Source organism: Ammospiza nelsoni, chromosome 2 (genome assembly GCF_027579445.1).
Source record: "Ammospiza nelsoni isolate bAmmNel1 chromosome 2, bAmmNel1.pri, whole genome shotgun sequence".
Lineage (NCBI taxonomy): Eukaryota > Metazoa > Chordata > Aves > Passeriformes > Passerellidae > Ammospiza > Ammospiza nelsoni.
The window spans coordinates 109,292,051-109,318,433 of NC_080634.1; the positions used below are offsets into that span (position 1 = coordinate 109,292,051).

The following is a 26,383-nucleotide window of genomic DNA, read 5'->3' on the forward strand; positions in this document are numbered from 1 at the left end:
AAATGAGCAGTCATTATGCTACTCTTTCAGTACACTACTTTTACTATATATTATGTGCACCACTTTGGAGAATTTAATTTGTATTTTTTCTTTCATTAAGGGGAAGCTGCCGCTAAAATAAGTCTCTTTTAAAAATAGTTGTCTTTTTTGAGTTTTATTATCCTATAATTAACCCGTGTATGCTATTCACACAAGAGCGCCAATTCACTGAGATCAGCTCCAAGAAAAGTTCAAGTGAGGGCTAATGATGTCTTAAACTTTTATAGAGGAAAAATATGGCAAAGCTAGTGGCTGTGATCCTTTATACAATCAGATTGAAGAGAACTTAACCAAAATGACCTCAGAGATGGAGCTTCAACAACATTACAGCTGCTGTGAAAGAAAGGACAACCTAAGGTCACTCATTTTTACCTGAATGATTTGGAAAATGGCCTGTTACATACACTGCCAGGTTATGGGATTTCTTTCCTTTTAAAATGTTTGCTCTGACATTGCAATTTACTATTAGAAATGTGGCTCTCTGCTTTGAATGAAATATGAAACCCAAAACCAGTAAGGGTTTGGTAACACAACAACAGGATGAGCTGTTTGAAGCATTCAAAATTCTGGGTGAGCAGCTAGAGATGTTTTTTAGTGAAACAGCTTTCTTTAAGCATTTATCTCTGTAATGATGCATTTTTATAAGGGAAGTATTTGGCTGTGTTCAGATGGTATTTTACAGCTAAGTCTAAGAACTGACTTTAAAAAAATCAGGTCAATCTACAAGGATGGAACTTTCATTAAATCTTACTGAGGTACCTGTAAAGATGCAATAAACTCTCCAAATAAACCACGATGCAGTGTGGTGACTTCCAATGACTTTTAAATTACAGCCACAGGAAAAATATCCCTGTAATCTTTTATGGAACGCACAGATCAGGGGAGAGTAAGCACTACTTTTGGATTTCCAACTTAGATCATATCTGGCGTGACTTTTCGGATTAGTCAAGTACCCACACGTCCAACTTCATCAGCTCACAGACTGCTGCAGACACTCCACTCATTACAAAGCAGGGTCAGTTTTTTGGGGTTTTTTTTGAGAAACCTAAAAAATTTTTGTCAGCTTTGAAAAAAATTGCCCATCCTAATCTCAACTAATAATCCAGTGATAGATTTACAAGAAGAATGGAATATTTCATGGCATTCATTTCCATGTATTAAGTGATATTAAGATGATCATTGGAGAAGAGGGAGACAGCTAACAGAACTGCAGTCTATATATAGACTCTGATTCTTCCATTTCATCAGAGAATATATTAAATGTCACATTCTGTTGCACAGCCAATTAGAGAGGTAAGCATGACAAAAAAGAGTTTTCCTGCTGGTTTTGTTACCAGCACAGCATGCTATTAAAAAAAGAGACAGGGCTACCCAGCCAGGAACAGACTGCAGTAGTGTTAAAATATTTTAGCCCTGAACTAAGAAAAAATGCAAATTCAAAGCAGTTAATTTTAAAACATACATAATATTAACTGAGATTCTGAAGAGTTAATAATTTGATCTCATATTTAAGTAAAACACATCTGCAGAAGGAAGCAAACTAAAGATTTTGTCTGCCAGAATAAAATGCTAAACTGAGGTATAAGTAAGAAAACTGAAAAATGTTGAACAAAGTATTTGACAATATAAAATTTTAAAACCAAAATTATTCTGAAAATCTCTAAAAGATAAAGTTTGGCCATCAACATTTCCAAATGATATAACAACTATTTTAACCTAATGCCCTGTGCAGGTGGCACTGGAATTATCACTTATATCCATTCTGTTTTAAGGGTATTTTAATTAATGAAGCAGTATGTAATTCTACTTAGCAAATATAATCATCGTTAATCAAGATGAAACTAACATGTTCATCATACAGAAGGTAAAGCCAGCCAAATTTCTCAAAAATATTTTAAAGCACTGGGGGGAAAAGGAAGTAAAAAAGAACCAGCAAAAACAATCCCATGAAACATCAGCATATTTTCTTTAAAATGTCTCAGTACAGAGCCTCAATAAAATGGATACATTTTTTTGCCCTCTATTTCTAGTTTAAGCAAAGAGAAGAATGTCAATATCTTCCTTATGATAAATCAGATTTTTTTTTATGAGGAGGAAGATTATGAGAAAAAACAACAGAATCTTATAATTGGGAATCCTAAACTCAGTTTAGAATTGAACTGAATGGAAATTTAGCACTGAAAAGTTTTGTGCAGGGAAGGCAAATCTTTTATATTGAACAATGCTAAATCTAGAAGGCAGGTAATTACTTTAGAGCTGTATAATACAAAATTACTTTTATTGCTACTGAGTAGCTAAAATTTAGCCTTTTTTTCTCCTAAAACATGTATTTCCTTGTTTTTCTGTGTTTTCAAAGGTAGGTGATGCAGCGATGCAGTTTTGCTGACAAAACAATTGCATTAATGAGCTGCTCTTTTTGTTAAGACAACTGAGGAGCCTTTGATAAACTGAGAGCAGCATGTAAGGCTCTCAGAAAGTTATTAAGAAGTAACATAAGAAAAGGTATGAAACAGGGTCGTCTTCTTCCTGCCAACCTGGAGCTTACTATGCAATTCCTTTATTCTCAAGAAGTTTATATTTCAACCATTGGTTTGCATACTCTTACAGCACAAGCAACAGAAACATAGAGAGATCTGCTTCAAATACCAGAGAAAATAGTAAATACTTTTTCTTTTCTCCTCAATTAATTATCTAAACATTTCATCCAATAATTGTGTTCATGGGATAAAGTAGCTGAAGTGACAACTACATGTATTGCAGCCTATCATCTCTCCTGTGCTCCTTGTTGAAAGGATTTAATACAGAACGAAGATCATGAGGCTTTCAACTTGAAAAATCAGTGTTTCTCATACCTTTTGTTTGATGATCATGTCGTTGATGTCATCAAGATCACCTACTTTCACTCTCTGAGATTTTATCTCTCGATCCAGTCGAGAAAGCCAGTCAGTGAGTTCTGCCCATGCCTTATTGAAGTCAGCCAAGGCTGGAACCTCCAAAAGCACAGAAGATGGCATTTCTGGTTTGAAGGTGGTGGTTTCCTTGGTTACCCTGGTTTGTGTATCCACAGCAACAGTTTCACCAGGAGTTACTGAAAGAAAAAAAAAAACAAAACTCAAGTTACTGAATAAATGAACTATGATAAATGTTTATTTCAGTATTTCAGAATTTATGCCATAGAAAGAATAAAACAGGAATAAGCCTATTCCTTAATATTACCTCATCTGAAAATATGAAAATCAAAACAAAAAGAAAATATTAATTCATTTTCCCCACAATATTTATATTACAATTTCTGCCTAACATGGAGCATTCTCAGCATATTCAAATTCCATCCTTAGAAGACCAGCTGGAACTACCAAAATTCACAGTGTAACAAGAACCCCTTGCTAAAGGTTGTTTAAGCCTGAGTAATTTTCCAGAAGTCTAGTAGCGGTCAAATATCTCTGTGCCAGAATACAGATTGAAAAAAGTTGGTTGGACTATGCAACACATCGTAGCATAACCATGTATTTAGAAACAAGTTTCATTCACTGTGTCCAAGTCACTCTGTAGCTGTGAAACTGTCTGACCAAAAATCTTCTCACTTATTGTTATCACCAAGCACTTCCCACAGGATCTGTGGCCAATATGGAAGTTTATGTAATAAGAAATTCAGCCTTGACTAGTTGTTTACTTTTCCACCTCATAACTTCAAAATATTATGTGCTATTATTTGGATATCTGTATATTTTTACCTTTCTTTTGGGGGAAAAGAAAGGTAAAAAAAGAAATGCATCTTCTTCTTAGTGTCTTTTCCTGATCTATTAGCTATGGGTTGCAAATAATCTGTGAATTAATCATTGCTTGGAATGGAATGGAATGGAATGGAATGGAATGGAATGGAATGGAATGGAATGGAATGGACTTCACTCAAGACTGAAGCAGCATTTCTGTCTCTGCAGCAAAAATGATGAGAGGTACCACAGACACACCATTGGACAGAGAAGTTTGGAACATAAAATCATTCAGAAGTTCAAGACTGATCTTTTCTCCTTGAGTTTTTGCTATTTACAAAGAAATGGCTATGAACTGTTGGGCTATTTTTGACATTCAGTTAATGATGCAAAAGCAATCCCTCATGCATGATATTATTGCAGATGAGGTTACACTAAATTATAATTTTTTCTCATTTTTTTGAAAAGATCAATCACAGAAGAAAAACTAAAACAGAGAAAACAGAAGAACACGTCATTTATTCACTGAGGTTCCACAGTATTAGAAAAGAAACTAAATACCTACACTTTGGAATCTCTATCTATATCAGCTGTTGAAACAGCAATAACTAAACCAGTAATGCAGAAATAAAAGCTCTGTGGAGTGTGTTCTACATTTTCTAGCATTGAACTAACAAATGGTATTTTCTAAAGGACTGAAATGGGGTTTTTTGCATTTTTCTCAGCCCTCCTGCAGAGTAGAGAAAATCAGTTTCCTGCCCTCTTCCTGTGAGATAGCTTGTCTTCAACAAAAGCAAACCAAAACACCAAAACACTGTGACTCCATGCACATTAAGTTTTTTGGGTTTTGTTTGTTTTTTTTGGTTTGTTTGCTTTTTGGTTTTTTCCTTGCTATTACTTTTGAGAGTCTAATGGTTTTTTATTGACATTCATGGCTTTGAGGCAAAGTCTGTTTGAAACATGAAAACTCAGGTAATAGGTCAGGGTTCAACGAATTGTCCATAAAGCCAAGGCCTCATATTTCCTCTGTAACTTCAGGAATTCTTAGACAACAGGAAAACATTTGCCTAATTTGGCATTCACATAGGTTAAACAGAAGTTGTCTCATCTCGGAGGAAATTTTTCTCCTCATCAGTATTCAGGTAAATTGAAGAACAGTTTTCCAAACTGGGACATCCATCAGAAGATTTAGGCATCTATTTGCATCTTACGTATTTTTGACCTGAATACACAATCACAAGTTCACCATTTAATATCAATTTATTTATTTTTCCCCCAGTGACAGCCATTTCAGAAAAGGGTGTTTCTAATCCTCTAATGATTATAGGTTTACTGATCTGGATTTTGGCTTATTGGTTTATTTTTTTTTTGTTTTTTTTTTTATTAATCCATTGGGCAGGTTTTTGTGTGCTTTTGTTTAATTATTTTTGGTTTTTTTTCCTTGATGTAGTACTTTTGCATCAAGAAACTTCTTCAAATATTACAAAAAATATTATAAGGTACTAGTAGAAGTGCAACAGTTCAGTATAATATTATATATCCAATATAATAATTTTGGATCTTCACGATACAAAAACATCAGGATTCACCACTATCTACTATCATCTTCTAAAGATGGCAATAATGTGTTCCAGTTTAACTGACCATTAGAATATCTGAGTTATCAAATTATTTATAAAAATTACCTTTAGAAAGTGTTTGTATAGTTGATCTCCCCTCAGAACAAAAATGCCACTTAGAACAGTATCTATCCCTTATTTCTCTTTGTTTATGCTTGCAAAGATATGACACAGTTCATTTAACAGAACTGTATAAAAATAACAGACAAATATAATTCAACATTAGCAACAATATGTAGCAAAAGATCTCATTCTGAAAAAATTTATCCAGAACTGCACTGACAGTTTCTGTGACTCAAAGGGGACAATTTTTTGCTTTTGGTTTTGGTGGGGTCTTTTAATTTTAGTTTGTTTTTGGATTTTTCTCAGGACAAATGATTTATAAATGAAAAACTTGAATAATTTTTTTTCAAGTATCTGAGTAATAAATTCTATCCTAATGAGATGTCATAAAAAATAAAGGAATTAATCTTTCAATTTATTTAAAACCATTTATAATGGTTCACTTCTGTGATACGATAAGCATGAAAATCAAAAGGAAAATTAGAATTTAAGACATTAAATCACACAAATATAAAGTTTTTAAGGTGATTTCTCATTAGCACATTCTGCACTTTAACACAGATCAATACTAGAAGAAAAACAAAACAGAGAATAATAGGTGTGATTTTCAACTTGTTCTGGAACTTTGAAATACACTGATGAAACTGAGAGTATATTGGTATTTTTTTCATCTATAAATAAATCTGTAATGTTAAACTTGAAGATTTAGATTGATTGGAATGTGACAGGAAATTGAAATTCAAATATTGAACACAAACCCAAGTAAAACAGAATGAAGCCAATTGCAGGAAAAGAATTTTTCTCCCTTTTACTCTGCTTATTTCAATGCTGTGTTTCAAGAGAAGGTCAAACAAACAAGTTCGAACAAATAAAACTCCTTATTTAGGTACTGAACAGGAGCAGAACAGACAGGAAGAATGACAATGCTTTCAAAAGCTTCAAAGCCCTTCAAACACCCTCTTTCAAGCCACAGTCTTTAAGCAGAACTGCCTCAGTTCCCAGGAATGTTCTGAACCATCCTTTGAATGCTTTTAGTGCTGGTTAAGTTGTAACTGTGTAAGACAACTGCATCTACTAGGTCAAAGCTTTTTGACAAAGAAGAAATAACACAGTAACTGGATATACATTTTAATGCAATTTAGAGATCTAGCCTGGGTTTTTAGTTCCATTGTGAGCAGCACCAATTAAAGGCAACTCCAGCCTTAAATCCTTCATGCCATGAATAGCAGTAAAATACACCCACTAAACTTCCTTCTTGTTTTAGTCAAGGAAACTCAGCTGCATTTTACTCACTGTGAGCAAGCAGAGAAAGAGTACCTGTACCTTGTGCTATACACTCAGACAACATCACTCAGTGAATTTGCTATTTTAACACAGGCAACGCTGACTTCTTTAGTAGCAGAACAAGTGAGTATTCCCTCTGTGGGCTAAAGAGCAGCTCACAGGTGCCACATTGCACACAGGCAGGTTTGGCTTGTTCATGGGAAATCTCCATCTCATTTTATCAGCACTTTATCCTTGTGAGCTTGACTTGGAACAACTAAACTCCACAGCATACACAGGTGAAATTCTGTCAGCTACTAAAATACATTTTTAATTTTTTTCCCCCCCTTGGGCTGTGGCATTGCAACCACAGTTGAGCATCCACAAGTTAGTTAGAGCATCCACAATTGTATCCTTAAAATCCAAGCAGACTTCTTGGAGAGAGAACAGGAAAGACAGCTCTGAGACTGATTTATTTAGACTTGTTCCAGTGATAAATGAATCACTCATCATCTCTCTCTGTCCTTCTCTGCTAAGGAAATAAAGTTAAGAGTACATTAAGTTCTCCCATTCAGTACAGCCCCTCCCTGCAAGGTGCTCATTGCCAATGACACTTTTTGCAGAGGAGCTACAGATACCTGCCAGGGGTTCCAGGTCATAAAGGAGCTCTGAAAGGAAAATAATAGTGGCCAACAGAGCTCTGATTAAATATTATGAATAATAAAAATTTATTACCTCAAATAAAAGCCCATCAACTTTGAAGTTTGAAAGTAAGGAATGTTTGGAATGTTTTTTTTTTCTAGTGGTCTGAACTCAAAATAAAGTCTTTATGCTGATCAAAAATTATTGCCAACAAAATTCCACCCACAGCTCTCTATGTGGAAAATATGCATCCTTAGAGCATTGTATCTCAAAGTTAACATTTTATTAACATTTTAATCAGCTTTTAAAGACAAAAATCTTGTTTCAAAGTGAGTCTTTTCTATTTTAATACAACACCAATGTTTGATTTTCTTAGTCTTGAATATTTAGTAAAAAAAATTCCTAGAAAAAGAAGACTTGGTAACTGTATCATGTATATTTCATACATAGCAATTTTTATAGTCTATATATGGGTAAAAGTTTTATACCTAATTTCATTAACACTTAGGGAACGTTCACATTATATGTTACTGCTATCAGTTTAATACACAAGTTGAGTGCCTAGACTACATTTTAATTCTAGAAGTTCTTTATGACTCTTAACAATTCATTATGGATTATAAATAATTTTAATTATAAAAGGTAAAAGAGAAGGAGCTGATAGTTTATGGGATTATTAATTAAAGTTTAGATCTAAAATAGTCTGTGCAGTGGGATAAAGGGGCTGAAACTAAAAAAACCCTTAGAAGTTCAAAAGAAAGTAAAAAGTCAAGGTTAAAGTTCTTAGGAAAAAAGAAAAACATTAACAAGTGAATGTGCACTGCTATATTTGAAAAACAACTACAAAATTATGGTTTTTAAAATGTTACTGTTACTATTACTAGATTTTTAAATGGCATCAGAACTTTAAATTTAGTAGGAAGATAAGTGTCAGCTTTCTCAGACCTTTCTTTGTCATAAGATAGAGCTGGTAGAATTTTCTTGCCATCCTCCTTTTTATATCTGGGAGTATGACTAAACCATTTATTTTACAATGCATTTTTCCAAGTTCCTCCAAACACAGCAGCAAGATGTTTTGATGTGTCTTTCACTCAATGTAAAGAAAACCTCTTATATCACAAACAATTACAACAGGAGTAAGAACGCAGAAAATAAGTAGATTCTGCTAAACACTAAGAATTTCAGTGATATAAATCACATAAGTCGGCTTGTGTGCATCATAATGTAAATAAACCTTAGGGTGAGGATAAATTATTGCCACATAGCAAAAAAGTTGACATTGTGACCTGTTGCTGCAAAGAGCTTCTGCAAATACTTTCTGTGTATGCAAGACACCTAGAAGTGGAATGTTAACAGTTCCTTTGGTCATAAGAGGTACTTCAAGGTAATTTCCATGTACAGGAGATATTTTAAAAAACTGCTCTTTGTAGAAGAGAATCAAGTTGGGGAATACTTCAACAAAGCAGAAACATATAAAGAAATCCCTGGGCTCTGATGGGAGTGGATCTGGCAGCAACAATTGCAAGGATTCTTTTTACAAACTTTGATGGATCAAGGCAAAAGGAAGAATTGTCTGAAGACTGGAGGAAAACAAGCATCATTTCTACCTTCAGAAAGGTTACTGTGGAGGACCCAGAGAATGACAGCTTCACCTCAAATCCTGGGACAGTGATGGAGCTGTTGGCATCACGGGCTGCGCTAGCAGGATCATTGCCTACAGGTGGGAAGAGCTGATCCTTCCCCTCTGCTCAGCACCTGGAAAACTGTATCCAGTTCTTGGATCCTTAGCACAAGACAGCCATAGAGCTACTGAAGAGTGAATGACCAGAGAATGGCCACAATGATGATTAAGGGACCAAGACCTCTCTCATATGAGGAAAAGCTTGAGAGAGCAGGAACTGTTCAGTCTGGAAAAGAGAAGACTCAGGGGGACCTCATGAACATATATAAATATCTGAAGGGAGGGTGCACAAAAGGTGGAGCCAGGCTCTTTCCAGCAACGCCCACCAGCGAAAAGAAAATGGGCACAACTGAAACACAGGAGGTTCCTCCTGAGTATCAGGAAATGCTCTTTGAGTGAATCCTGCAATGGGTTGAACCAGAGAGTTTGCAGTATCTCCACTCTTGGAAATACTCAAAAGCCACAGAAACACCATCCTGGATAGCTTGCTCCAGGTTATCCTGTCTGAGTAGGGCGTAGGACCAGATTACCTCCAGAGGTCCCTTCCAATATCAGTCTTTCTGTGGTCCCGTACAGCTATGTTCTCAAACATTCTCTAAAAACCAGATTTGAAATAGTGTAATTACTGAGAAATCTTTGGGAAGGAAGCAGCTAAGAAAGAAGATAACACATGGAAATAATCTTGGCACAGTGTACATAAAGAATTAAAATTGACTGCTCTACATGTGGTGGAAATAACTTTAAATCTGCAGCATTTGATTCTAATTAGACTATGACTCAACCAGGGACAAGTAGTACAAAACCAACTGAAGATTGTAATATATATCTGTAAATAGAGGTAGCATTAATCTGCTTGGACCTATTGCTCCATTCAAACCTTTCTGAAAGATAAACTGCTCTAAAGTTCAGTCTCCTTTTAGTAATATAGCATTGTCATGGCATTCTCCAGGAACCTTTCCTTAGGCAAAGTTCAGCATGATTGATGGGGCCACTAAAAATTGAAAAGCAAAAGGCTATGGTATAAATGGATCCCTTTTAGTGAGTGTGAGAATTGAGCAGACAGAAACTAAAGAAAGGTAGCCCAAGAACCATTCAAACATTTTTTAAAAAGCAGTATTATTTATACCACTACACAAGGCATTCATTTTTTTCCAAAGGATAAGAGTCTTCTCCAGTGAGCAGTTGTTACAAAAGAGTTTCATGAAAATGAATGTTTTGTACTACAGAAGTTGTGGTGCTGTAAAATCAAATTCTGTCACATACTTGCCTTATAAAGAATGTTGTGACAACATCTGTCACAAATGATGCAAGCACTTCTCAGTATTCCTTTTGTCAGTAAAAGTAGCAAGTTCCTTGATTTAGTATGCAGCCTTCAATTGGATGACAATCTATATGACAACAATTTACATTTCCAGTGTACTGCTATTGGCATGTAACTGAATTTTCACATCTAATTCTTTGATATAAGGAAAAAAATAACATACTGCCAGAAGCTCCAACTTTTACAGTCTCTTAAAATCACCTCTTGTAATTTTTGTAAGGTCTATTTATTGATTTAACAGGCATAAATTGCTATCTTATCCAAGGGGAACTTTGAAAAAAGGGTATTAAAAATTGTACACAGATACAAAACAACAAGAAGCCAGTTGAATTCTAGGTACCTTGCAGTTAAAAAAATAAACACCACAACAGATTTAGAGATGCTGTGAAATAGTTGGAACAGAGTTATTAGCTAATCTAACAGAATTACAGAATTCATGCGAAAATCTCCAAGTCTGCCCTTATTCCTCAAATGGAAATTTTGCAGGATTAAAACCAGCTGTTCAAAGGCAACGTCATCACTGTCACTTTGTTTTGACAAAGGAATTACTAAAATCACTACAAGCACCTTCTGTTCTTTCATCATAATTGTAAAAATATCTTGTCAGGCACTACTTTGTGAAATCTTTGTCAAGTTTTCTCATATTATGCTTACTTTTCAGGTCAAAATAACCTCTATTTTACTTTCACCCTATGAAGAACTGTCTTTGAGAATTTAAGTGTGGTCTGCCCATCAATCTACTGTTAAAAAAACATCGGTAATGCAAATCTCTTCTTGCCTATCTCCATCACGGCATGTCCCCAGTGCTCCAAACTGATACAAAGACAGCAGTCTGATATTTCAGTGATAAATTTCATATGTTTATCCAGTATTAGAGCTGGAGTAGAAGAGGTTTTCATTTGCCATCTTTTTCCTCCTTTTAGCCTTCTATGGTGCAAGGAGCAAGTCCTTCTGTCATCGTCTCATGTTCTCTGACTGGGACAGAAACCCTAGAAGCAATTATGGGCTTTGCTCCTCATTCGCTGTAGCCTCCACTCTGCTCACACTTCTTGGCTGGCTGTTTCTCTCTAGAGCAGATCCCACTCAGGACAGAAATGTGAGGAGGGCTGTCAAAGACTCAGATAGGGCACGACAAGAATGTTCCTGAGCACTACTCCCTTCACAAGGAAAAGATGGCTTGCTTTGCTCTTTTAAAAAGACAAGTCAACAAAGAACAGACAGGTCAAGAGGATTGTGTGGTGAATGACCAGGTCCTTTCTACTATTGTGGCAAATTAAAGGGATTTTCACACAATTTAATTGTCAATAGGCCTAATTTGCTGTACAAAAAGAGACAGAATAGAGAGATTACTGGTATTTGCAAGGCTGATGCTATCTGGATAGTAAAATATCACAGTATTTTGGGTTATTGTAACAAAAAGGAGTGGGGGGGGTGAGAGAGAGAGAGAAAAAGAGAAAGTAGGTTTAAACACTACGAAAAAAAACTGATTTAAAGGTGGAAAGCTAGAAACTTAGGCAGAAAAACTGAAAAAGGGCTTAAACTATCATTTTAATATGGATACCCTTTTGCTAGAAACTCTACTCCCTTTTCTCACATATTCCAGAATAAACTAATCTAAATTTTTGATTCTATTTGTGTTTCAAAAAATAATAGTTGGCAGATTTTTTTAAAATTACCAACACTGGATTCTGTTACCAAGATTATTGCAGTCATATAAAAAAAGTCCAACCATAACTGCAACTTAGTTCTGTGCTCTCACTTGATCTAGGTTATCAATAATAGTCTGAAGAATTCTACAATATGCTATAATTTACATTTCATGAGATTTAACCAAAATAAATCTGGCATATCCTGCTGCTACTAACTATTGATCAAGACATTAAATGAAAGAAAACAAGCTGCAAACTCGCTCCTCAGAAGAAAATACCAGATTGTATTTTAAAAATTGAATAGGTAAATGTGGTTGTTTGAAAGACTAATGATAGCATTAATCTTATTTACATCATAAATTTTGACAGCTGTGCTTCAACAACTTGTTACAGAATAGAAAAAGTAGATCTTGGTTCCATATTGTCTTTAATAACAGCAAAGCAGCCATCTGCTGTCTTGACTTTCTGATTTATGTTTCATCATAGGTATGAGTACAATAAAAATTCTTTGCAACCCAGAGTGAGTTATATTTAATCAGCTGAGCCCTGAAAAATCAAGAAGTTCACATTCCTTTTGTAAACTGCACTGCCACACCTGTTTAATGCAGATCTTTCAAAGGGGAATCTACTACCAGACCCTGAAACAGGCCGTTAAATATAAAGGTGTAACCTTTGCTTTTCTTCAAATTGGGCATTTGTGGCTTAAGTATATTTTGCATATATTTTTCACCTGTCAGAAAAATCAGAAGCAAATACTCAAATCAAGATATGTTATAAAGATGAAAATAGAAATTCTGAGAATAACAGAGATTTGTGTTTCTAAACTTGCTTATTATGTTTTTATTCATGCAGCTTGGAAGGCAGAGTGTCAGCTTTTTATATAGATGCTTTTCATTACTTCTCCCTGTTGGTGTTACAACACATGCTGTGAATGACCTCCAGAGATTCCTGAAGCTATATGCAGAGAGAAAATTGAATCTGAAAGCTTTATTAGACAAGTTTGTCTTCAGCTTGTGTCTGATGTCAGCTGTATTGAAAAATAGAACTGCTTGTGAAACTGGGTCCTGACCTTGAAAAATCTCCAATCAAGTAGTAACAGATTCAGTTTTGTGCCATATTATTTGCTGTATGTGTCACATATGTGAGAAGTAAAAAAGCTTCCTAATGGAGATCAGATGTAATGATTAGACATTTATTTCCTGAATATAAAGGGAAAAACAGATATATGGCAATTTACCCATAATAGGGTCATCTCAGGCTGGCATCTCTGAACCTCTTCATTACGTGAGTCTGTAAAGTAAAATAACTCAAAGCCAAATCTACTAAAACTATTTATATAAACCATTATTTATTCCTTTATCCAAAAGAAAAGGTAAAGAGAGTAATCTGTGCCTTTACTAATCCACTTATACAAGCATGAGCAACCTTTGTTAGGCCAGCTGAATAGAGGAGGAGTCTACTGTTGCTGGTCTCTAATGTTTTAAGAGTTCAAGGTGTTCTCTGTGATACTTCCCTATTGCATTTTTACATATTCAATTTCCCTCTTGCATTTTAGTTTTGTAAAACTTTTGATAGCATTAAACCAAATTATAGCTAATTTTAAAAGTAGATATTTCCTTTAGAGTCAACATGCACAAGTATCAGAAACTACATGGTTCTAGACACATGATCATTATTGGAAATAGTATTTCTCTCTACTACAGCTCATGACAGTGATCTTTACTGGTGTCCTATAAAAAAGTGAACCAAAATGGTTCACAAGAACTACTTGTCCCAACAGTTGCATGATGTTGATTTTTACCTGTTCACCTCTCTGGAGAATGGTTCTAGAACATTAAGTTTTCTACCATATCCCTCACAAAAGCTTTTTGAAAGCTGACAGCAAACTTCCTTTAAATAGTGAAGACTATGTGCAACAGAAGTTTAGTATCAACGTTTAATATCAACACAGGTGTCCATTAGTATTGAAAACATTGTAGATGCACACACCCACAGATTGTTCAGTGTTTCCCAAAGAATTACTTTGAGTATTCTTGGTCTCAGTTAAACTATGGCAGCTGCTATAAACAATATAGACACTCAAATGTCTGATTTTACATTTGTTTTTAATTTGCCCTTTGAATAGACACATTGCAATATTCTCAGGTGCACAAGGAGTTTTAAGACTAGCTTTTGGAAATTCTAAGAAACTGTGCTGAACTACAGCATATGTGTTCACTCAAACAGTGGGTTTAATATATAAACAATGACTGCTTCAGAGCACATTAGCTCTGAAATACAACAAAAAAGAAAATGTATCTATTGTGCATTTTTTGCCCAAAGCTAGTTGTTGGCATTTTGTTTCTTACAGTTTTGCCATTGTCTCCTGATTATCTCTTAAATACAAATGGTTTGTGTGTTTTTAAAGAGGCAGGGGAACAGTACACAATCCAGCTCTGAAGTCCATGGAAATGAATATATTTCAATGCTTATAGATTCCTAAACAAAGAATCCTTCAATCCCACTGAAAATATTAAACCAAATATCACGTCAGAGATTTAACAGGGCAGACTTCATAATGCAGGATAGTGCCATGTCCATCTGTACATCCCCCTATCTTAGAAATAACCAGTATGGAATAATAACCAATAACCAATATGGAATAATAACCAATAACCAATATGAAATAATAAAAAACTCAATTATGCATTTTGAAAACAAAATTCCAGATGCATACAATACATGCACTAGCACTACAAAAGCACTTTCAGCTTCTGAGGTAAGAGGACTTCAGTTTTAAACCTTAAGTTATTTTATTAAGGTATGTATTTTCACATAAATACTTTTTCAGTTCTAAGTTGCCTCAAAAACCTACAACCTCATGAATGGTATGCTTTTAGCAGCACCAGTAGTTGTTTCTTATGTTACATACTGCAAGCAGTGAGTATGAATTCCAGCTGCATTAAGCCACAGCAGTGCACACACAGAGTAACTGATATTTTTCAAGAACTGTTGTTTATGATCTTACAAGGCTGGAAAAAGCAGCATGCCTAGTCCAGGTGGGGACTTGCTTCACAGAGAAATAAAAACCAAACTATATTTCCCAAACAGAAGGAGAAATACTATACTCCTGCAAGTAAAATACCAGAGGAAAAGCAAATTAAATTCTGTGATCACTACTTTCCCCAGATTCACTGGGGAATATCACTGTTTCACCAAATATCACTGTTTTAATTCAAACTTCAAGACTCAAGGTATTATAGGCTGGAGGTGACTGACTGCTGTGAATATTTTTCCTGTACCATGGGCTAATAAGTGATGAGTTCTCTCCACCACCACTGCTGCTGCTGAGGTTACTGCAGCTCACAGCCTTCACATTACAGCTCCAGTCTAATGGACTCAGCATGATCCCTCACTCCTCTCCCATTCTCCCTCACCCATTCTAAATCCTGAAAAGGCTTCTTCCCCTGTGCAGGGAAGCCCAGTCTTTGGCTCTGTGTCTGCACTGTCTGACTCCTACTCCTAAAGCAAGTTATACTAAAAGCACAGAAGAGTATTGATTATAAGCATTTAAAGGAAGATACCTAAAGCTGATGGCAAGTGCTGGTGGTTAGCTCTGATGATGCAGAATTAGCTTTCCTCTAATTATTTGCACTAAGTGTACAATACCTACCAATTCATAAAAAGCCTTTCTGTCAAATGCAACCCTGCTAAAATCTGTTAAACACAACCATTTTTTTATCTTTATTTTTTTTCAGACCTCCTACAAACGATGCTCCAAAATAAGACTGATAACTTTTAAAGTTTAAAGGGACAGATTCTACCTAATTTCAGAAGAAATTTCAGCTTTGTAGTTGATTATAATTGTCACTCTTTTATTCATTTCACAGCCACATGTTGTTTTGTTTCACTTGATTAGGCATTTCATACAAAAAAAAAGACAAGAAAGGGACGAAAACTTCTGTAAGCAGCCAAGAGAAAAAAAGAAATTGCTTGTACACAGAAAACTCTTCACTGAATAAGTTAACCTGCAAGAGTATTAAGATAATGTATCACTCACAGTTTTATCAGATGAATATGTAAAATGTAAAATTAGTTGACAGAGTATTTTCAGATAGATTCATTCATTTGTAGTTAAAATTTCACTAACTTTGAGTTAAGCATAACTGAAAATAAATACACATCAATTTAAAGAAATTGTACTTTCAAGGTAGCTCTAAATAAAAGTGGCCAAAATTTTCCCCCAGCATCTTACTGGAATGAAGACAAAATATGGAAAATATCTTCCTCCAGCACAAGTCAGGAGTGCCTCCCACCCCACAATGCATTCAGAGGGGTTTAGGAAGCAGTGTGTTCCTTTACCTAACTTAGTAAGTAAATACAGTGATAGCACTTCAGTACAAAAGAAGAAGAAGAAGCCATATGAATGCTAATGATGCTATTAAAAACTCTCCCTCCTGGAAAAGCACATTCCAGAACTGCTTTCCTCTCTGTTTAAAATGTTTTCAAACTGCTGGCTAAGCAATGCATCAAGGTACTTGGATAGAGACATTCACACCATTTCACATTATCCTGTCAAGTACAGATAGCAAGTGTGATTTTCTTCCTGATTCATCTTATCTTGGAAGTCAATCTTCGCTAGGGTTTTAGGCATACCCTTCAGCTAAGTACATTTTTTGAGCTGGAGAAGTAATTCTTGTTCCTTATGCCTGAGGGCACACTGGACTGCTGGAATATCAAGAACTATTTTTTAAAGTTTCTTCTGCTGAAGAAACTATAATATGCAGATCTAGAAACAATTACAACCAGGGTGCATTACCTCTGTAACAGCCACCAGATGGAATTTATTAAGATTCTCTGTCTGAGATCCTGTAACCAGACCAGACCAAATAATACCTGACAGGGCACTAGAGATGAGCCAGTTACATCTTCATTCCCTGGTCTCAAATACACATGTCAACATTATTCAATCCTGATGTCCTTAAAAGTCTCTGTAGGATTAGGAAGTGAATAATTGTCAACAGGAGATACTGACCTTGCTTCATAAAACTCTTCCAAAATAATTTGGTGTATCTTTCTTTACAAATGACCTTTAATGAGATTGTTTAGCTGCTGGGAGGCTTGGTTAAAGCTAGCTCTCCCATAACCAGTTTGAGTCCCAATGGCTCAAAAGAGTCAGCAGCACAGAGCAAATAAGGCCATAAAAATATCTATAATATGAGTGGTCAAAATAACTGCAGAACTTATACCCCAGAATTACTAGACTCATGGCATTCAATTTCTTCCCTCCTCTCCTCCCATTCTTTTAAATTAATTACAAAATAGCTTAGTAGCAGATATTTTTTCCTATCTTTGTAGAAAACTGCTCTCTTGGCCTGGAGAAGAAAAGGCTCAGGGGGATCATATCCATGTGTTTAGATATCTGCTTGGAGGAGTAAAGACAGATCCAGACTGTCTTCAGTGAAGTCCAGAGACAGGATGAGAAGCACCATGCAAAAATTGAAATACTAGAAATTCTATTTGAATAAAAGAAGAAACGTTTTTTACACTCAGAGTTGCTCAACACTGGAAAATGTTGCCCAGAGAGGTTGTAGAGTCTCTATCCTTGGAGATATTACAAACCTGACTGGACATGACCCTGAGCAACCTGCACTAATCGACTGTGCTTTGGGCAAAAGGAAAAGATGTCTCTCTGGGTCCCTTTTGAACTCTACAGTTCTATGTCAATACACCTATAATGAGGTGATCACAGTAAACTGACTCAAATAAAGAAAAATTATGAATTAGTGTTATAAGCACAGGTTCAAATTTTAAGCTCTCATTACAACAGAAGGGAAATCAATCTTACTTCCTGCTTAATCCTTTATAGAACATCAGTGCTTTCATTTTCTGCATGTACAATTCCATCTGCTGAGTCTCAGAAACATTAGCAGTCAGAGACTATATCTTGCATTAAGGTGAGTAATTTTGCAATTCTTCAGCTAGAGATGAGGTAATATAAAAATATATCGCATTACTACTCTCTGGTCACAGTCTTGTTCCATTATTATAATTTCTTTTGTAACAGCAAACTCACAACTTGCCAACACTCTTTTCCTTCTGGAACCTGACATAACCTGTTCACACAGAAAACTGACACAGCAAGTTTAGCACAGCAAAAAATGATTGCACATCTCCTTCATTCCCCCATACGTGAATTCCTATAGAATGCCTTGGAACAAAATCATGCAAAGCAAGAATGCTGTTGTACTACTCATTTAAAAATATAGTAGTGGTATTTGCTCTCTTTAGAAAGTTGAAATAGTTACCACTGGAACCACAGCAGTTCTAAGGGACTAAACCCAAATAATAGTTCCTTTTCAGTAAGACTCAACATGTCACAAGCAAGACAACTTCTTTCCTTGAACTCATAGATGCTATTTGGGCAGGAGCTGGACTGTCTTCTGGTACTGAAATTTCTGGAGCATCTCTCTATAGAGCAATTGTGTACTTCTCTGAAAAAAAAGGATTTTCTTCTTTGCTGTCTTGGAGGACCAATATTAGAAGGTAGAGAATTCTCCAGTTTAGGCTTTTATTGCATGTTACGCCCTAGAACATGTTAAAAACAAGAGGGACCAATAACACACATGTAATCCAATCCCAAGTGACTACTGCATCTGTGTCACAGCCTGAGTTACAGACAATATGACAGAGACTGTGGGGAAAGATTTCTTTCTGCTCCTCCCACAGATGATGAGCAGCTTTCCAAATGGTATAGGTAACATTCTTCATTCAAGCAACTGAAATGGTTCAATATCAAGTGAAGAATCTCAGGGACTTCAGAAACTCAGTGCTTCTATTAAGCATTTCTTTTTCACCCATGTTTAATCACTACATTTTAGAGAAAAACACTGGAAATAAAATCCATTTATCTAAGAAAAAAATGAAGAGTTTGTAATACTTGTAGGGAACAAGAAGACACAAAGAGATATGAGAATAATCCAATATAAATATTGTGAAAATAATTTAAATGAAAAAGAGATCAGATATCTTGTCATGTATTCATAAATGCAAGACACAAAAAAACATAAATCATAGACTTAGTGTTTAGCTGCAGAATTCTTCCTACATGTTGTCATATGACTTTCTCTGTTAACAGACAAGCTTTGTTTTGAAACAGTCTGACTTTATTACCCCATCAGTAGTAATAATTTCAGATTTTCATTCTGTGACCAATCTACAGGTACTTGACCTATAACATTATTATCTTTCAATTTAAACAATTTGTCTCCCTTTGTAGTATTCCCTCCATTAGCATATGCAAAAAGTCAAAATCTCACCTCTTCATGGAAATAAAGAAAAATGACTTTGAAACAGCAATAATTTGAAAAGCATTTTGCAAATCATAATCTAATTTGTCTTCTGGGATACATTGCATAAAATAGAAAGGCAACGATAAAAAACCAATTTGAATGCCACAGTAGCACTTTTAATGATGCTGAATTAATTTAGACAGTATCCAGCCATATTAATTTTAACTGTGTGATTTGTAACTATTTTTAAAAAATACATATAATGAAGCACTTACAGACACCTGAAGATAGCTGGCCAAAGGCTGATAATGCTGGCTTTTCCTTTAGTTGTTGAATTAAGTGTTGTATTGTCTTCCAGTCAGCATTCAAGTCTTCTAATTTTTTCTGGAATAGAGGATAACAAAATATTAAATTTATAATACATACATTAATGTATCACATAATCACAGAATGGCTTGGGTTGGTTGCAAGGGACCTTAAAGAATTTTTAGTTCCAACTCTCCTCCCAACATGGGAAGGGATGCTACCCCATAGATCAGCTTCCTCATGGCCCCATCCAACAGGGGTTTGTAATGTAAACAAGTGCAATGTAAATAAATGCAAAATAAAATGTGTTGTTTCTTTTTTTTTTTTTCATCTGGTGGATCACCTGAATTTTAAAAAAATATGAAACAGAAAGATACAACAATGAATTCTCACAAATGGGGGAGTGGGACAAGTAAAATCCTTTCTAGCTGTGCTACAAAAGAGTTTCCTGGTGTCAGGGCCCTAAAAGCATCTTTTCTCCTCAAAGTTTGGCTGCTGAAGCTCAGAGCCAACTTAGAACCAGCACAGGTGCCTGACCCTGATCGCAGAGTGATTTCCTGGACCAATCTCAGCCACCCAGGGTTGTGTTTGGTTGCCCACACAAGGCCTGGTCCTGACCCTTCCAGGGACAGCCCCCCAGCCTGAGAGGCTTGGCTTTTGAGCATTGTGAACATGAAATTCGATTTTTAAAATTAAAATAGAAAGGTGAGTTATTTATTTCAAAAAGCTTTTCAAAAATAATAAAACCTCTGCAACTTCTAACATCAAATGCAGAATTTATTCTTCTGTACATTAAATTAAAAGAAAAAAGTCTTTCAGGGTACCATAAACTTCAGTGTGTGAGCACACAGTCCTGTGCAGTAAACAAAACCTGCAGGAAAGTCTGGAGTGTGAATAACATCAGTCCTCAGATAACCCTGAGAGGCACTTAGATTTGAATATGTTGTTTCTATCTCTCTTTTTTTACTTGCTTTAATTACTGTAAAGAATGATGAAGCTTTGCTAATTCTATGCTGACATGTCTAAACTCTTAAATGAAGACAGCATTTCTCTTTAAGCTGCTCTATGATTCTCTGCTACAAAAAGCAGCACAGAGTACTGATGCAGCTCAGGAACACTTTTAGCATTCTATGGCTTCAATCCACAGTTAGATATACAGCCAAAATCACAATCCAACCGTGATAGAAACAGGATGCCTATTAAGAAAGGTACTTTAATTACCTGGGGTCTAAGCTGACAGAGGTCAATAGGAGAGGGATGGAGAGCAATGCTCATTAAATTGAAGTATGTGTGTACCCACACACACTCACACAGACTCTGAGGCAGTAGGGAAGGTTTAGATATCAGGAAAAGATTTTTCACCCAAAGGGTGCTTGGGTATTAGACCAGCTCTCCAGGGAAGTGGTCACAGCTGCAAGTCTGAGCTCAAGAAATGTTTGGACAACACTCTCAGGCACATGGAGGATTCTGGGGCTGCCCCATGCAGGGCCAGGAGTTGGGCTCTATTCCATCCTTCCAATATTGATCCTTTTCATGAGCAGCTACTTAACCATTTTTACATATATGAGCCTGAGATTTCTTGCCAGCAACCAAATAAAAACATGCTCACCAGAGTTAGAGTGGTTGTCCAGGGCAACAGCTACACCACTAATAAGAGAGCAGCCAGTTCTAAACCCTTCTATCAAAATTACAGTTTGATCTTGCATCTGGCATAAATTAACATGCATGCATTAAAATGTTAACTTCTTTGAGCACAACAATTTTGCTGTAATTGCAACTCTAGAGCTCTGGTGACAAGCATGAACACCCAAATATGTTGCACTTAGCACAAAATTTATAGATTTTCTTTAAATGTCAGCACCGGTGCAATTTAAGCAATGTTAACACCCTTATGTGGACTAATCTTACTGACAGCACTAAAATTAGATATGAATATTTAGAGAGAGAAATGTAGGCTTTTAAATGCAAGATTGAGAACAATGAAAATAAATTCCTCGCTATTTTTCACCCACGAGAGGAAAAGACAAATTGAGTGCTGTGGCAAGGGAACCACAGCTCTTTCACTGGCACAGAAATCCTTTCCTGAATAAACTGTTCTGATTAAGTGCTGTTAATCATGAGATTGGGGCTTATATCCTTTCTATTGCCACTGACACCAGCAGTAACCTCTCTCTCCCTCACCTTCAAAAGCTTTACAGAAATGCATTTCAAAAGCATGAAATCCATTTTATAAAAGTGAATAGGTCTGATTATTAAAGTGCTAGTGCTTAAAGGATCACACATCTCATCCCATTCTTGACTCTTGAATCAGCATATACAAGGATTTCATTTGCCAACAAAAATGTTTTTACAGACTTGTGTTGCAAAATTCTATTTTAGTATGCTTAGTGAAGGTGTGAAAATATACTTATTTCAGTGACATAACTATGAGATAAGATTATGTACGTGTCATTATAAATCCATGGGATTTAATTTACATTCAAAACACAATAATGAGAACATATTATAAAGGTTGCAAAGATAAGCAGCTAAGCATTAGGAAATGCCAGAATAATTTTAACTATGAACATTATTTCAGATAAAATGCACATAAATTGCAGGGATATCTCTTATTTTCTGGCACATACTGCTTTTGAGCACAGGAAAGGCTGTGGTGAGAATAAGTCAATAGGACCTCTACTTCATTTATTGAAAAGAATGGGAAGATTTGTGGTGAATTAAGGAAATAATGGAGGGAAAAAAGCAAAGCTGCCCCAGAGAACTAAATAATCTACAAATTTGTCAAGCAATGCTAGACAAGTAATTAATGCTTTTAAAGAGGGCATGTAATTTTATCTCCTTTTTTTCTGTGCCACACACTAAATAAGAGCTATGGGTCTAAGTATTGAATTTCTGCTTGCACTGTGAGTGATGTTCATATCCTGAGCTGAATTTAACTGGGTTCATTCTAAACCAAGGGTACTATAGCAGCAGTAATTAAACAATTTTCTAAAATTTTGAGTTCTTAGTTTTGCAAACTTGCTAATATCTTTCCAAAATCATCTTAATGTGAGTAAAAATTATTTTTGCTTCCACAAAATACCTTTCATGTAGAAAATTATTTTGATGGTAATCAAAAACTTTGTATTTGAACATGTAAATAGCAGACTTTGCTGAAAGTAACTTAGGAAGAAGGGTGACTTATGGAAACCTACCTACAGCATCAAGAAAGCAATTCAACAGTCCTAACAGCATATAACCACTGAACCAGAAATTAACCTCACAGGTTGCACAAATGAATAAACTACAGAATGCAAAGAAACAAGTAAAATGCAATCAAAGGGGGATTAAAAATGCACATATAACAAAGGGGATATTAACTCTTAAGCATTTCTGTTCAGGAAAGAAGATGAGAAACCAAATAATTTTTAAACATGTATTAATTTTAAAAGTGGGTTCATTCACGTGTTCCTGTGATTGGAGATCTGCTGGTGATCCATTGACAAGTAATTCAGAGGAAAATTTGTAAAAGTAGGAAAATAATACTACAACTATAGTGACTAAATAGATACAGAAAAACAAGAAATTCACTGCAGAGATCACCTACAGACATCATATCTTTGTGAAGAAACCCTTTTTCTGCCAATTGTGGTTGGTTTTGGAGTGCTGTACATTTTGAAAAGCTCTAAATACAAAATTTATTATCTCAGCCCAGTCAGAAGCAGTTGTAATACTTAGTGTAATCAATAAGTCACTATTACTGTTTCTGGGAACTCTTAGCCGTAGTTTACAGATACTTAATTAGCAGTAATAACCCTAGAAACCAGACCAAGCTCTGGCTGTATGGTATTGACTTCACTAGTTTGGTCTCTTGCTTGAAAAGGAGCTGAGCCAGATACGGGAAGATGCCTGCTGATAACTTCAAGATTCTACAGGATAGAAAATTACACTCTAGTCTCAATGAAGGTCCTCATAGTCATTAGGAAAAACATTTAAAATATCCCCTTATAACTGTATAACTGATTTGTAAGCTGAAGATAAGGATTCTACAGTACATTTTTCTGAAAGAGAAGTGCTGAGAGGCATAGCCTTCCAAACAATGTGTCCTTCGCTCCAAAACAGAATCAAGTCAGTAATTCTAGATAAAATTTGGCAGAGAAACTGAGTGAGAAAGTTCTATGTTGCCATGAGTTCTTTTCTTCAAAATGAAAAAAATGAAAGCAAAGTACTCTGTTTGTAACTTAACTCTCACCTTTTCTAGAAAATTTGTATTTTTTTTTAATTGGACAAAATTTATGAAAGTGAAATTTAAAATAAAGCAGTTTAAAAACAAGCTACATGTTGCCATTAATTACACAACAAAAATTACATTTGCTTTCACTCAGCGTGATTTACACTTGAATAAGTAGAACAACCTTAATGTCATAAACAATATTCCCATAACAATATGCATAAGATTTTTAGCTGGGAGCATTACATTTTCCCTGGCTATGCCATCACAGAATAGAAAAAATGCCATTTGCCAGGTTGTTTCATTGATTTTAAGCAGAGCACATCAAGGACAAGCGTACAACAGGGGAAGCATAACCTATTACACAGCAATGGATATTGCTAAAGGTTGCTTCATTACCTTTACTGGATGAGTAGCTGGTTTTTCCTTGTATAAATGACACCCTTTAGACAAAACCTCTTCCACATTCGGCTGTTTAGCCTGCACTGCTGCTTCAGTTTCCTGAAAAATAAAAGCATAATCAGTGTAGATTAACCATAGTATAAGTAGTAAGACTGAATAGTCCCAAAAATCCATGGGAAGCTGTAAAACATCAGTAGACAAGTTTCTGTTCAGAGCTGGTGTGAGGATAAACACAAGGATAGTGGCAGCTAGGGACAAAGAAGATCACCAGAAAAATCAAAAGCAAAGAGGGATGGAAAGAGTAAGGTTACCAAAATAGACAGTGGTAGGTCACATCATCTTGAAAATTTCAATAAAATGAATAAAAAGCTAGCACAAATTCATAGTAAGAAAGACAGGCATGAGAAATCTCATTTAAGAGGCTCTGTTGTTTTGTCTATTTTACACCACCAGCTGATGAAAAGTGAACTTGTTAATATTTTTTTCATATGGTGTGAGGCATTAAAACTGTCTGATGAGATGCAATGATACTGAGTTTAGAAAGATTAAAAATTTCCAAAGAAAACTGCAATTGTGAGTATTAAACTTCCACTAAGGTAGTAAAAAAACTTACAGAAACTAACTAAAAATAAATGCACAATAGTAGTGACAGTTCCTAAAGGTTCAGGGAGGCACCTACCATTAGCAACGGCGCCTTACTGAATTAAAACCAGCATATTCTCTAGCAATTTCTTTTTTAATCTGGAAAAGTGCAATCCATGTGCTAACATCAGGAAATTCCAAATAATGTCTCCTAGCATATTGCAGCTTCATTTTGTCAAGTACTGACCAAATAAATAATGGGCAAAACTCTACAATTAAGACAAAAACACAAACCAACCAACTAACGCAAAAATCCAAACCTACTGAAAATTGTAAAAGAAAAGATAAACTACATCTGGATTTCCAAGATTCATGGTTTATTTCATTTTTTTCTCTAGTAATATAAGTGAAACAATAGCTGAGTTATCAAAATTAATTGGTTGGAGTCTTTTTGTTTTCCTCTCTTCACCCACCTACAATATAGGTTAATTACCTTGTCGTAATCATTGCTGACTACCCACTGACTCTCCAAGTTAATTTTCTGTCCACATTCTCAGTTATCATAAAAGTTACAGTAGATAAGATTGTGTGCCAGGTATGTCACTATCTGAGCTAACATATTGTTTTATTGGTGAAAATCTGCTGCTCTTTTTACTGCAATAAACCTGCTGAAGTCCATGCAATTTTAAGTCCCAAAAAGGGGCCATTTTGCTCCTATGTTTAAACTCAACATATAAAGTATGTCTACAATGCTCCCTAAAACTTTCTTTGCAAAACTTTATGGACAATCACTTAAAATAAAGGTTAGTAAATTCAATGTTATCTTTAGTTTTTCTTTTCAAATACTATTTATCAACAACAAATGAATCAAACCTTGCAATGATATTTGAATGCAATGATTTCTTGCAATGATATTTGAAGCATGTTTCAGTTTCATTTTTTCTTATTACACATTTTAATGTCACTGAAATATAACTGTAAGAATTCATAGAGAATGATCACTGAAAAACAATGCACTGCAAAATTGAGATATTGAGGTGGGTGAGAGTTTATTAACCTTTTGATAAAGCCCTCATTAAAGTCTTATTTTCTTTCTGTTTCAATACCATGTTAACTTTTTACTTCCCTACTCAGCACATAAAGAAAAAAAATAATCAAGGAGTGTTAATGAAGAGATCATTTTCTCCCTATCTTAATGAAAGCTAGGCATTTTAATAATTATTACTTAGTTTTTGTTTCATTGTTTGCTTTGGGATTTTTGTTTTTTTTTCTTTAAACTAAACTCTCTGCAGTATTTGGCCAATATTTCCTCTTCTGCTATTCTACATGTCTCAAATATTCATTTTCTTTTATGACAGCATCAGTTACCATAACAAATTCTGTAGCAGGAAAATCACATTAAAACTCCTCCTACAGTCCAAGAATACCAGGAACACTGTGGATGTGCCTATGCTGAGGGTTTAACCTGTGGCATGAATGTGCCTTTGAAGTGGATTTCTCAATCCTCCACCCTCACTGGACTTTGTTTTTCATCATGGACTGGTCTAGGAGCACAGAAACCATTTTCTTTCAGGCTGTAACCAGTGTGGAAGGTGTAATGCATTGAGTTGTTAAATCACTGA

General features: G+C 35.3%; 1 protein-coding gene across 2 annotated transcripts in view; it reads right to left on the reverse strand.

The window, feature by feature from the left end:
* Positions 1–26,383, reverse strand: part of DMD (dystrophin) — a 1,160,174-nt gene that overhangs the window by 321,264 nt on the left and 812,527 nt on the right. For both annotated transcript variants that reach the window (XM_059491405.1, XM_059491401.1), the window contains exons 49-51: positions 24,177–24,278; positions 19,537–19,645; positions 2,892–3,127 (exon numbers count right to left, since the gene is read on the reverse strand). In XM_059491405.1, coding sequence (XP_059347388.1) covers positions 2,892–3,127; positions 19,537–19,645; positions 24,177–24,278 — 447 coding nt within the window. The remainder of the gene's footprint in view (positions 1–2,891; positions 3,128–19,536; positions 19,646–24,176; positions 24,279–26,383) is intronic.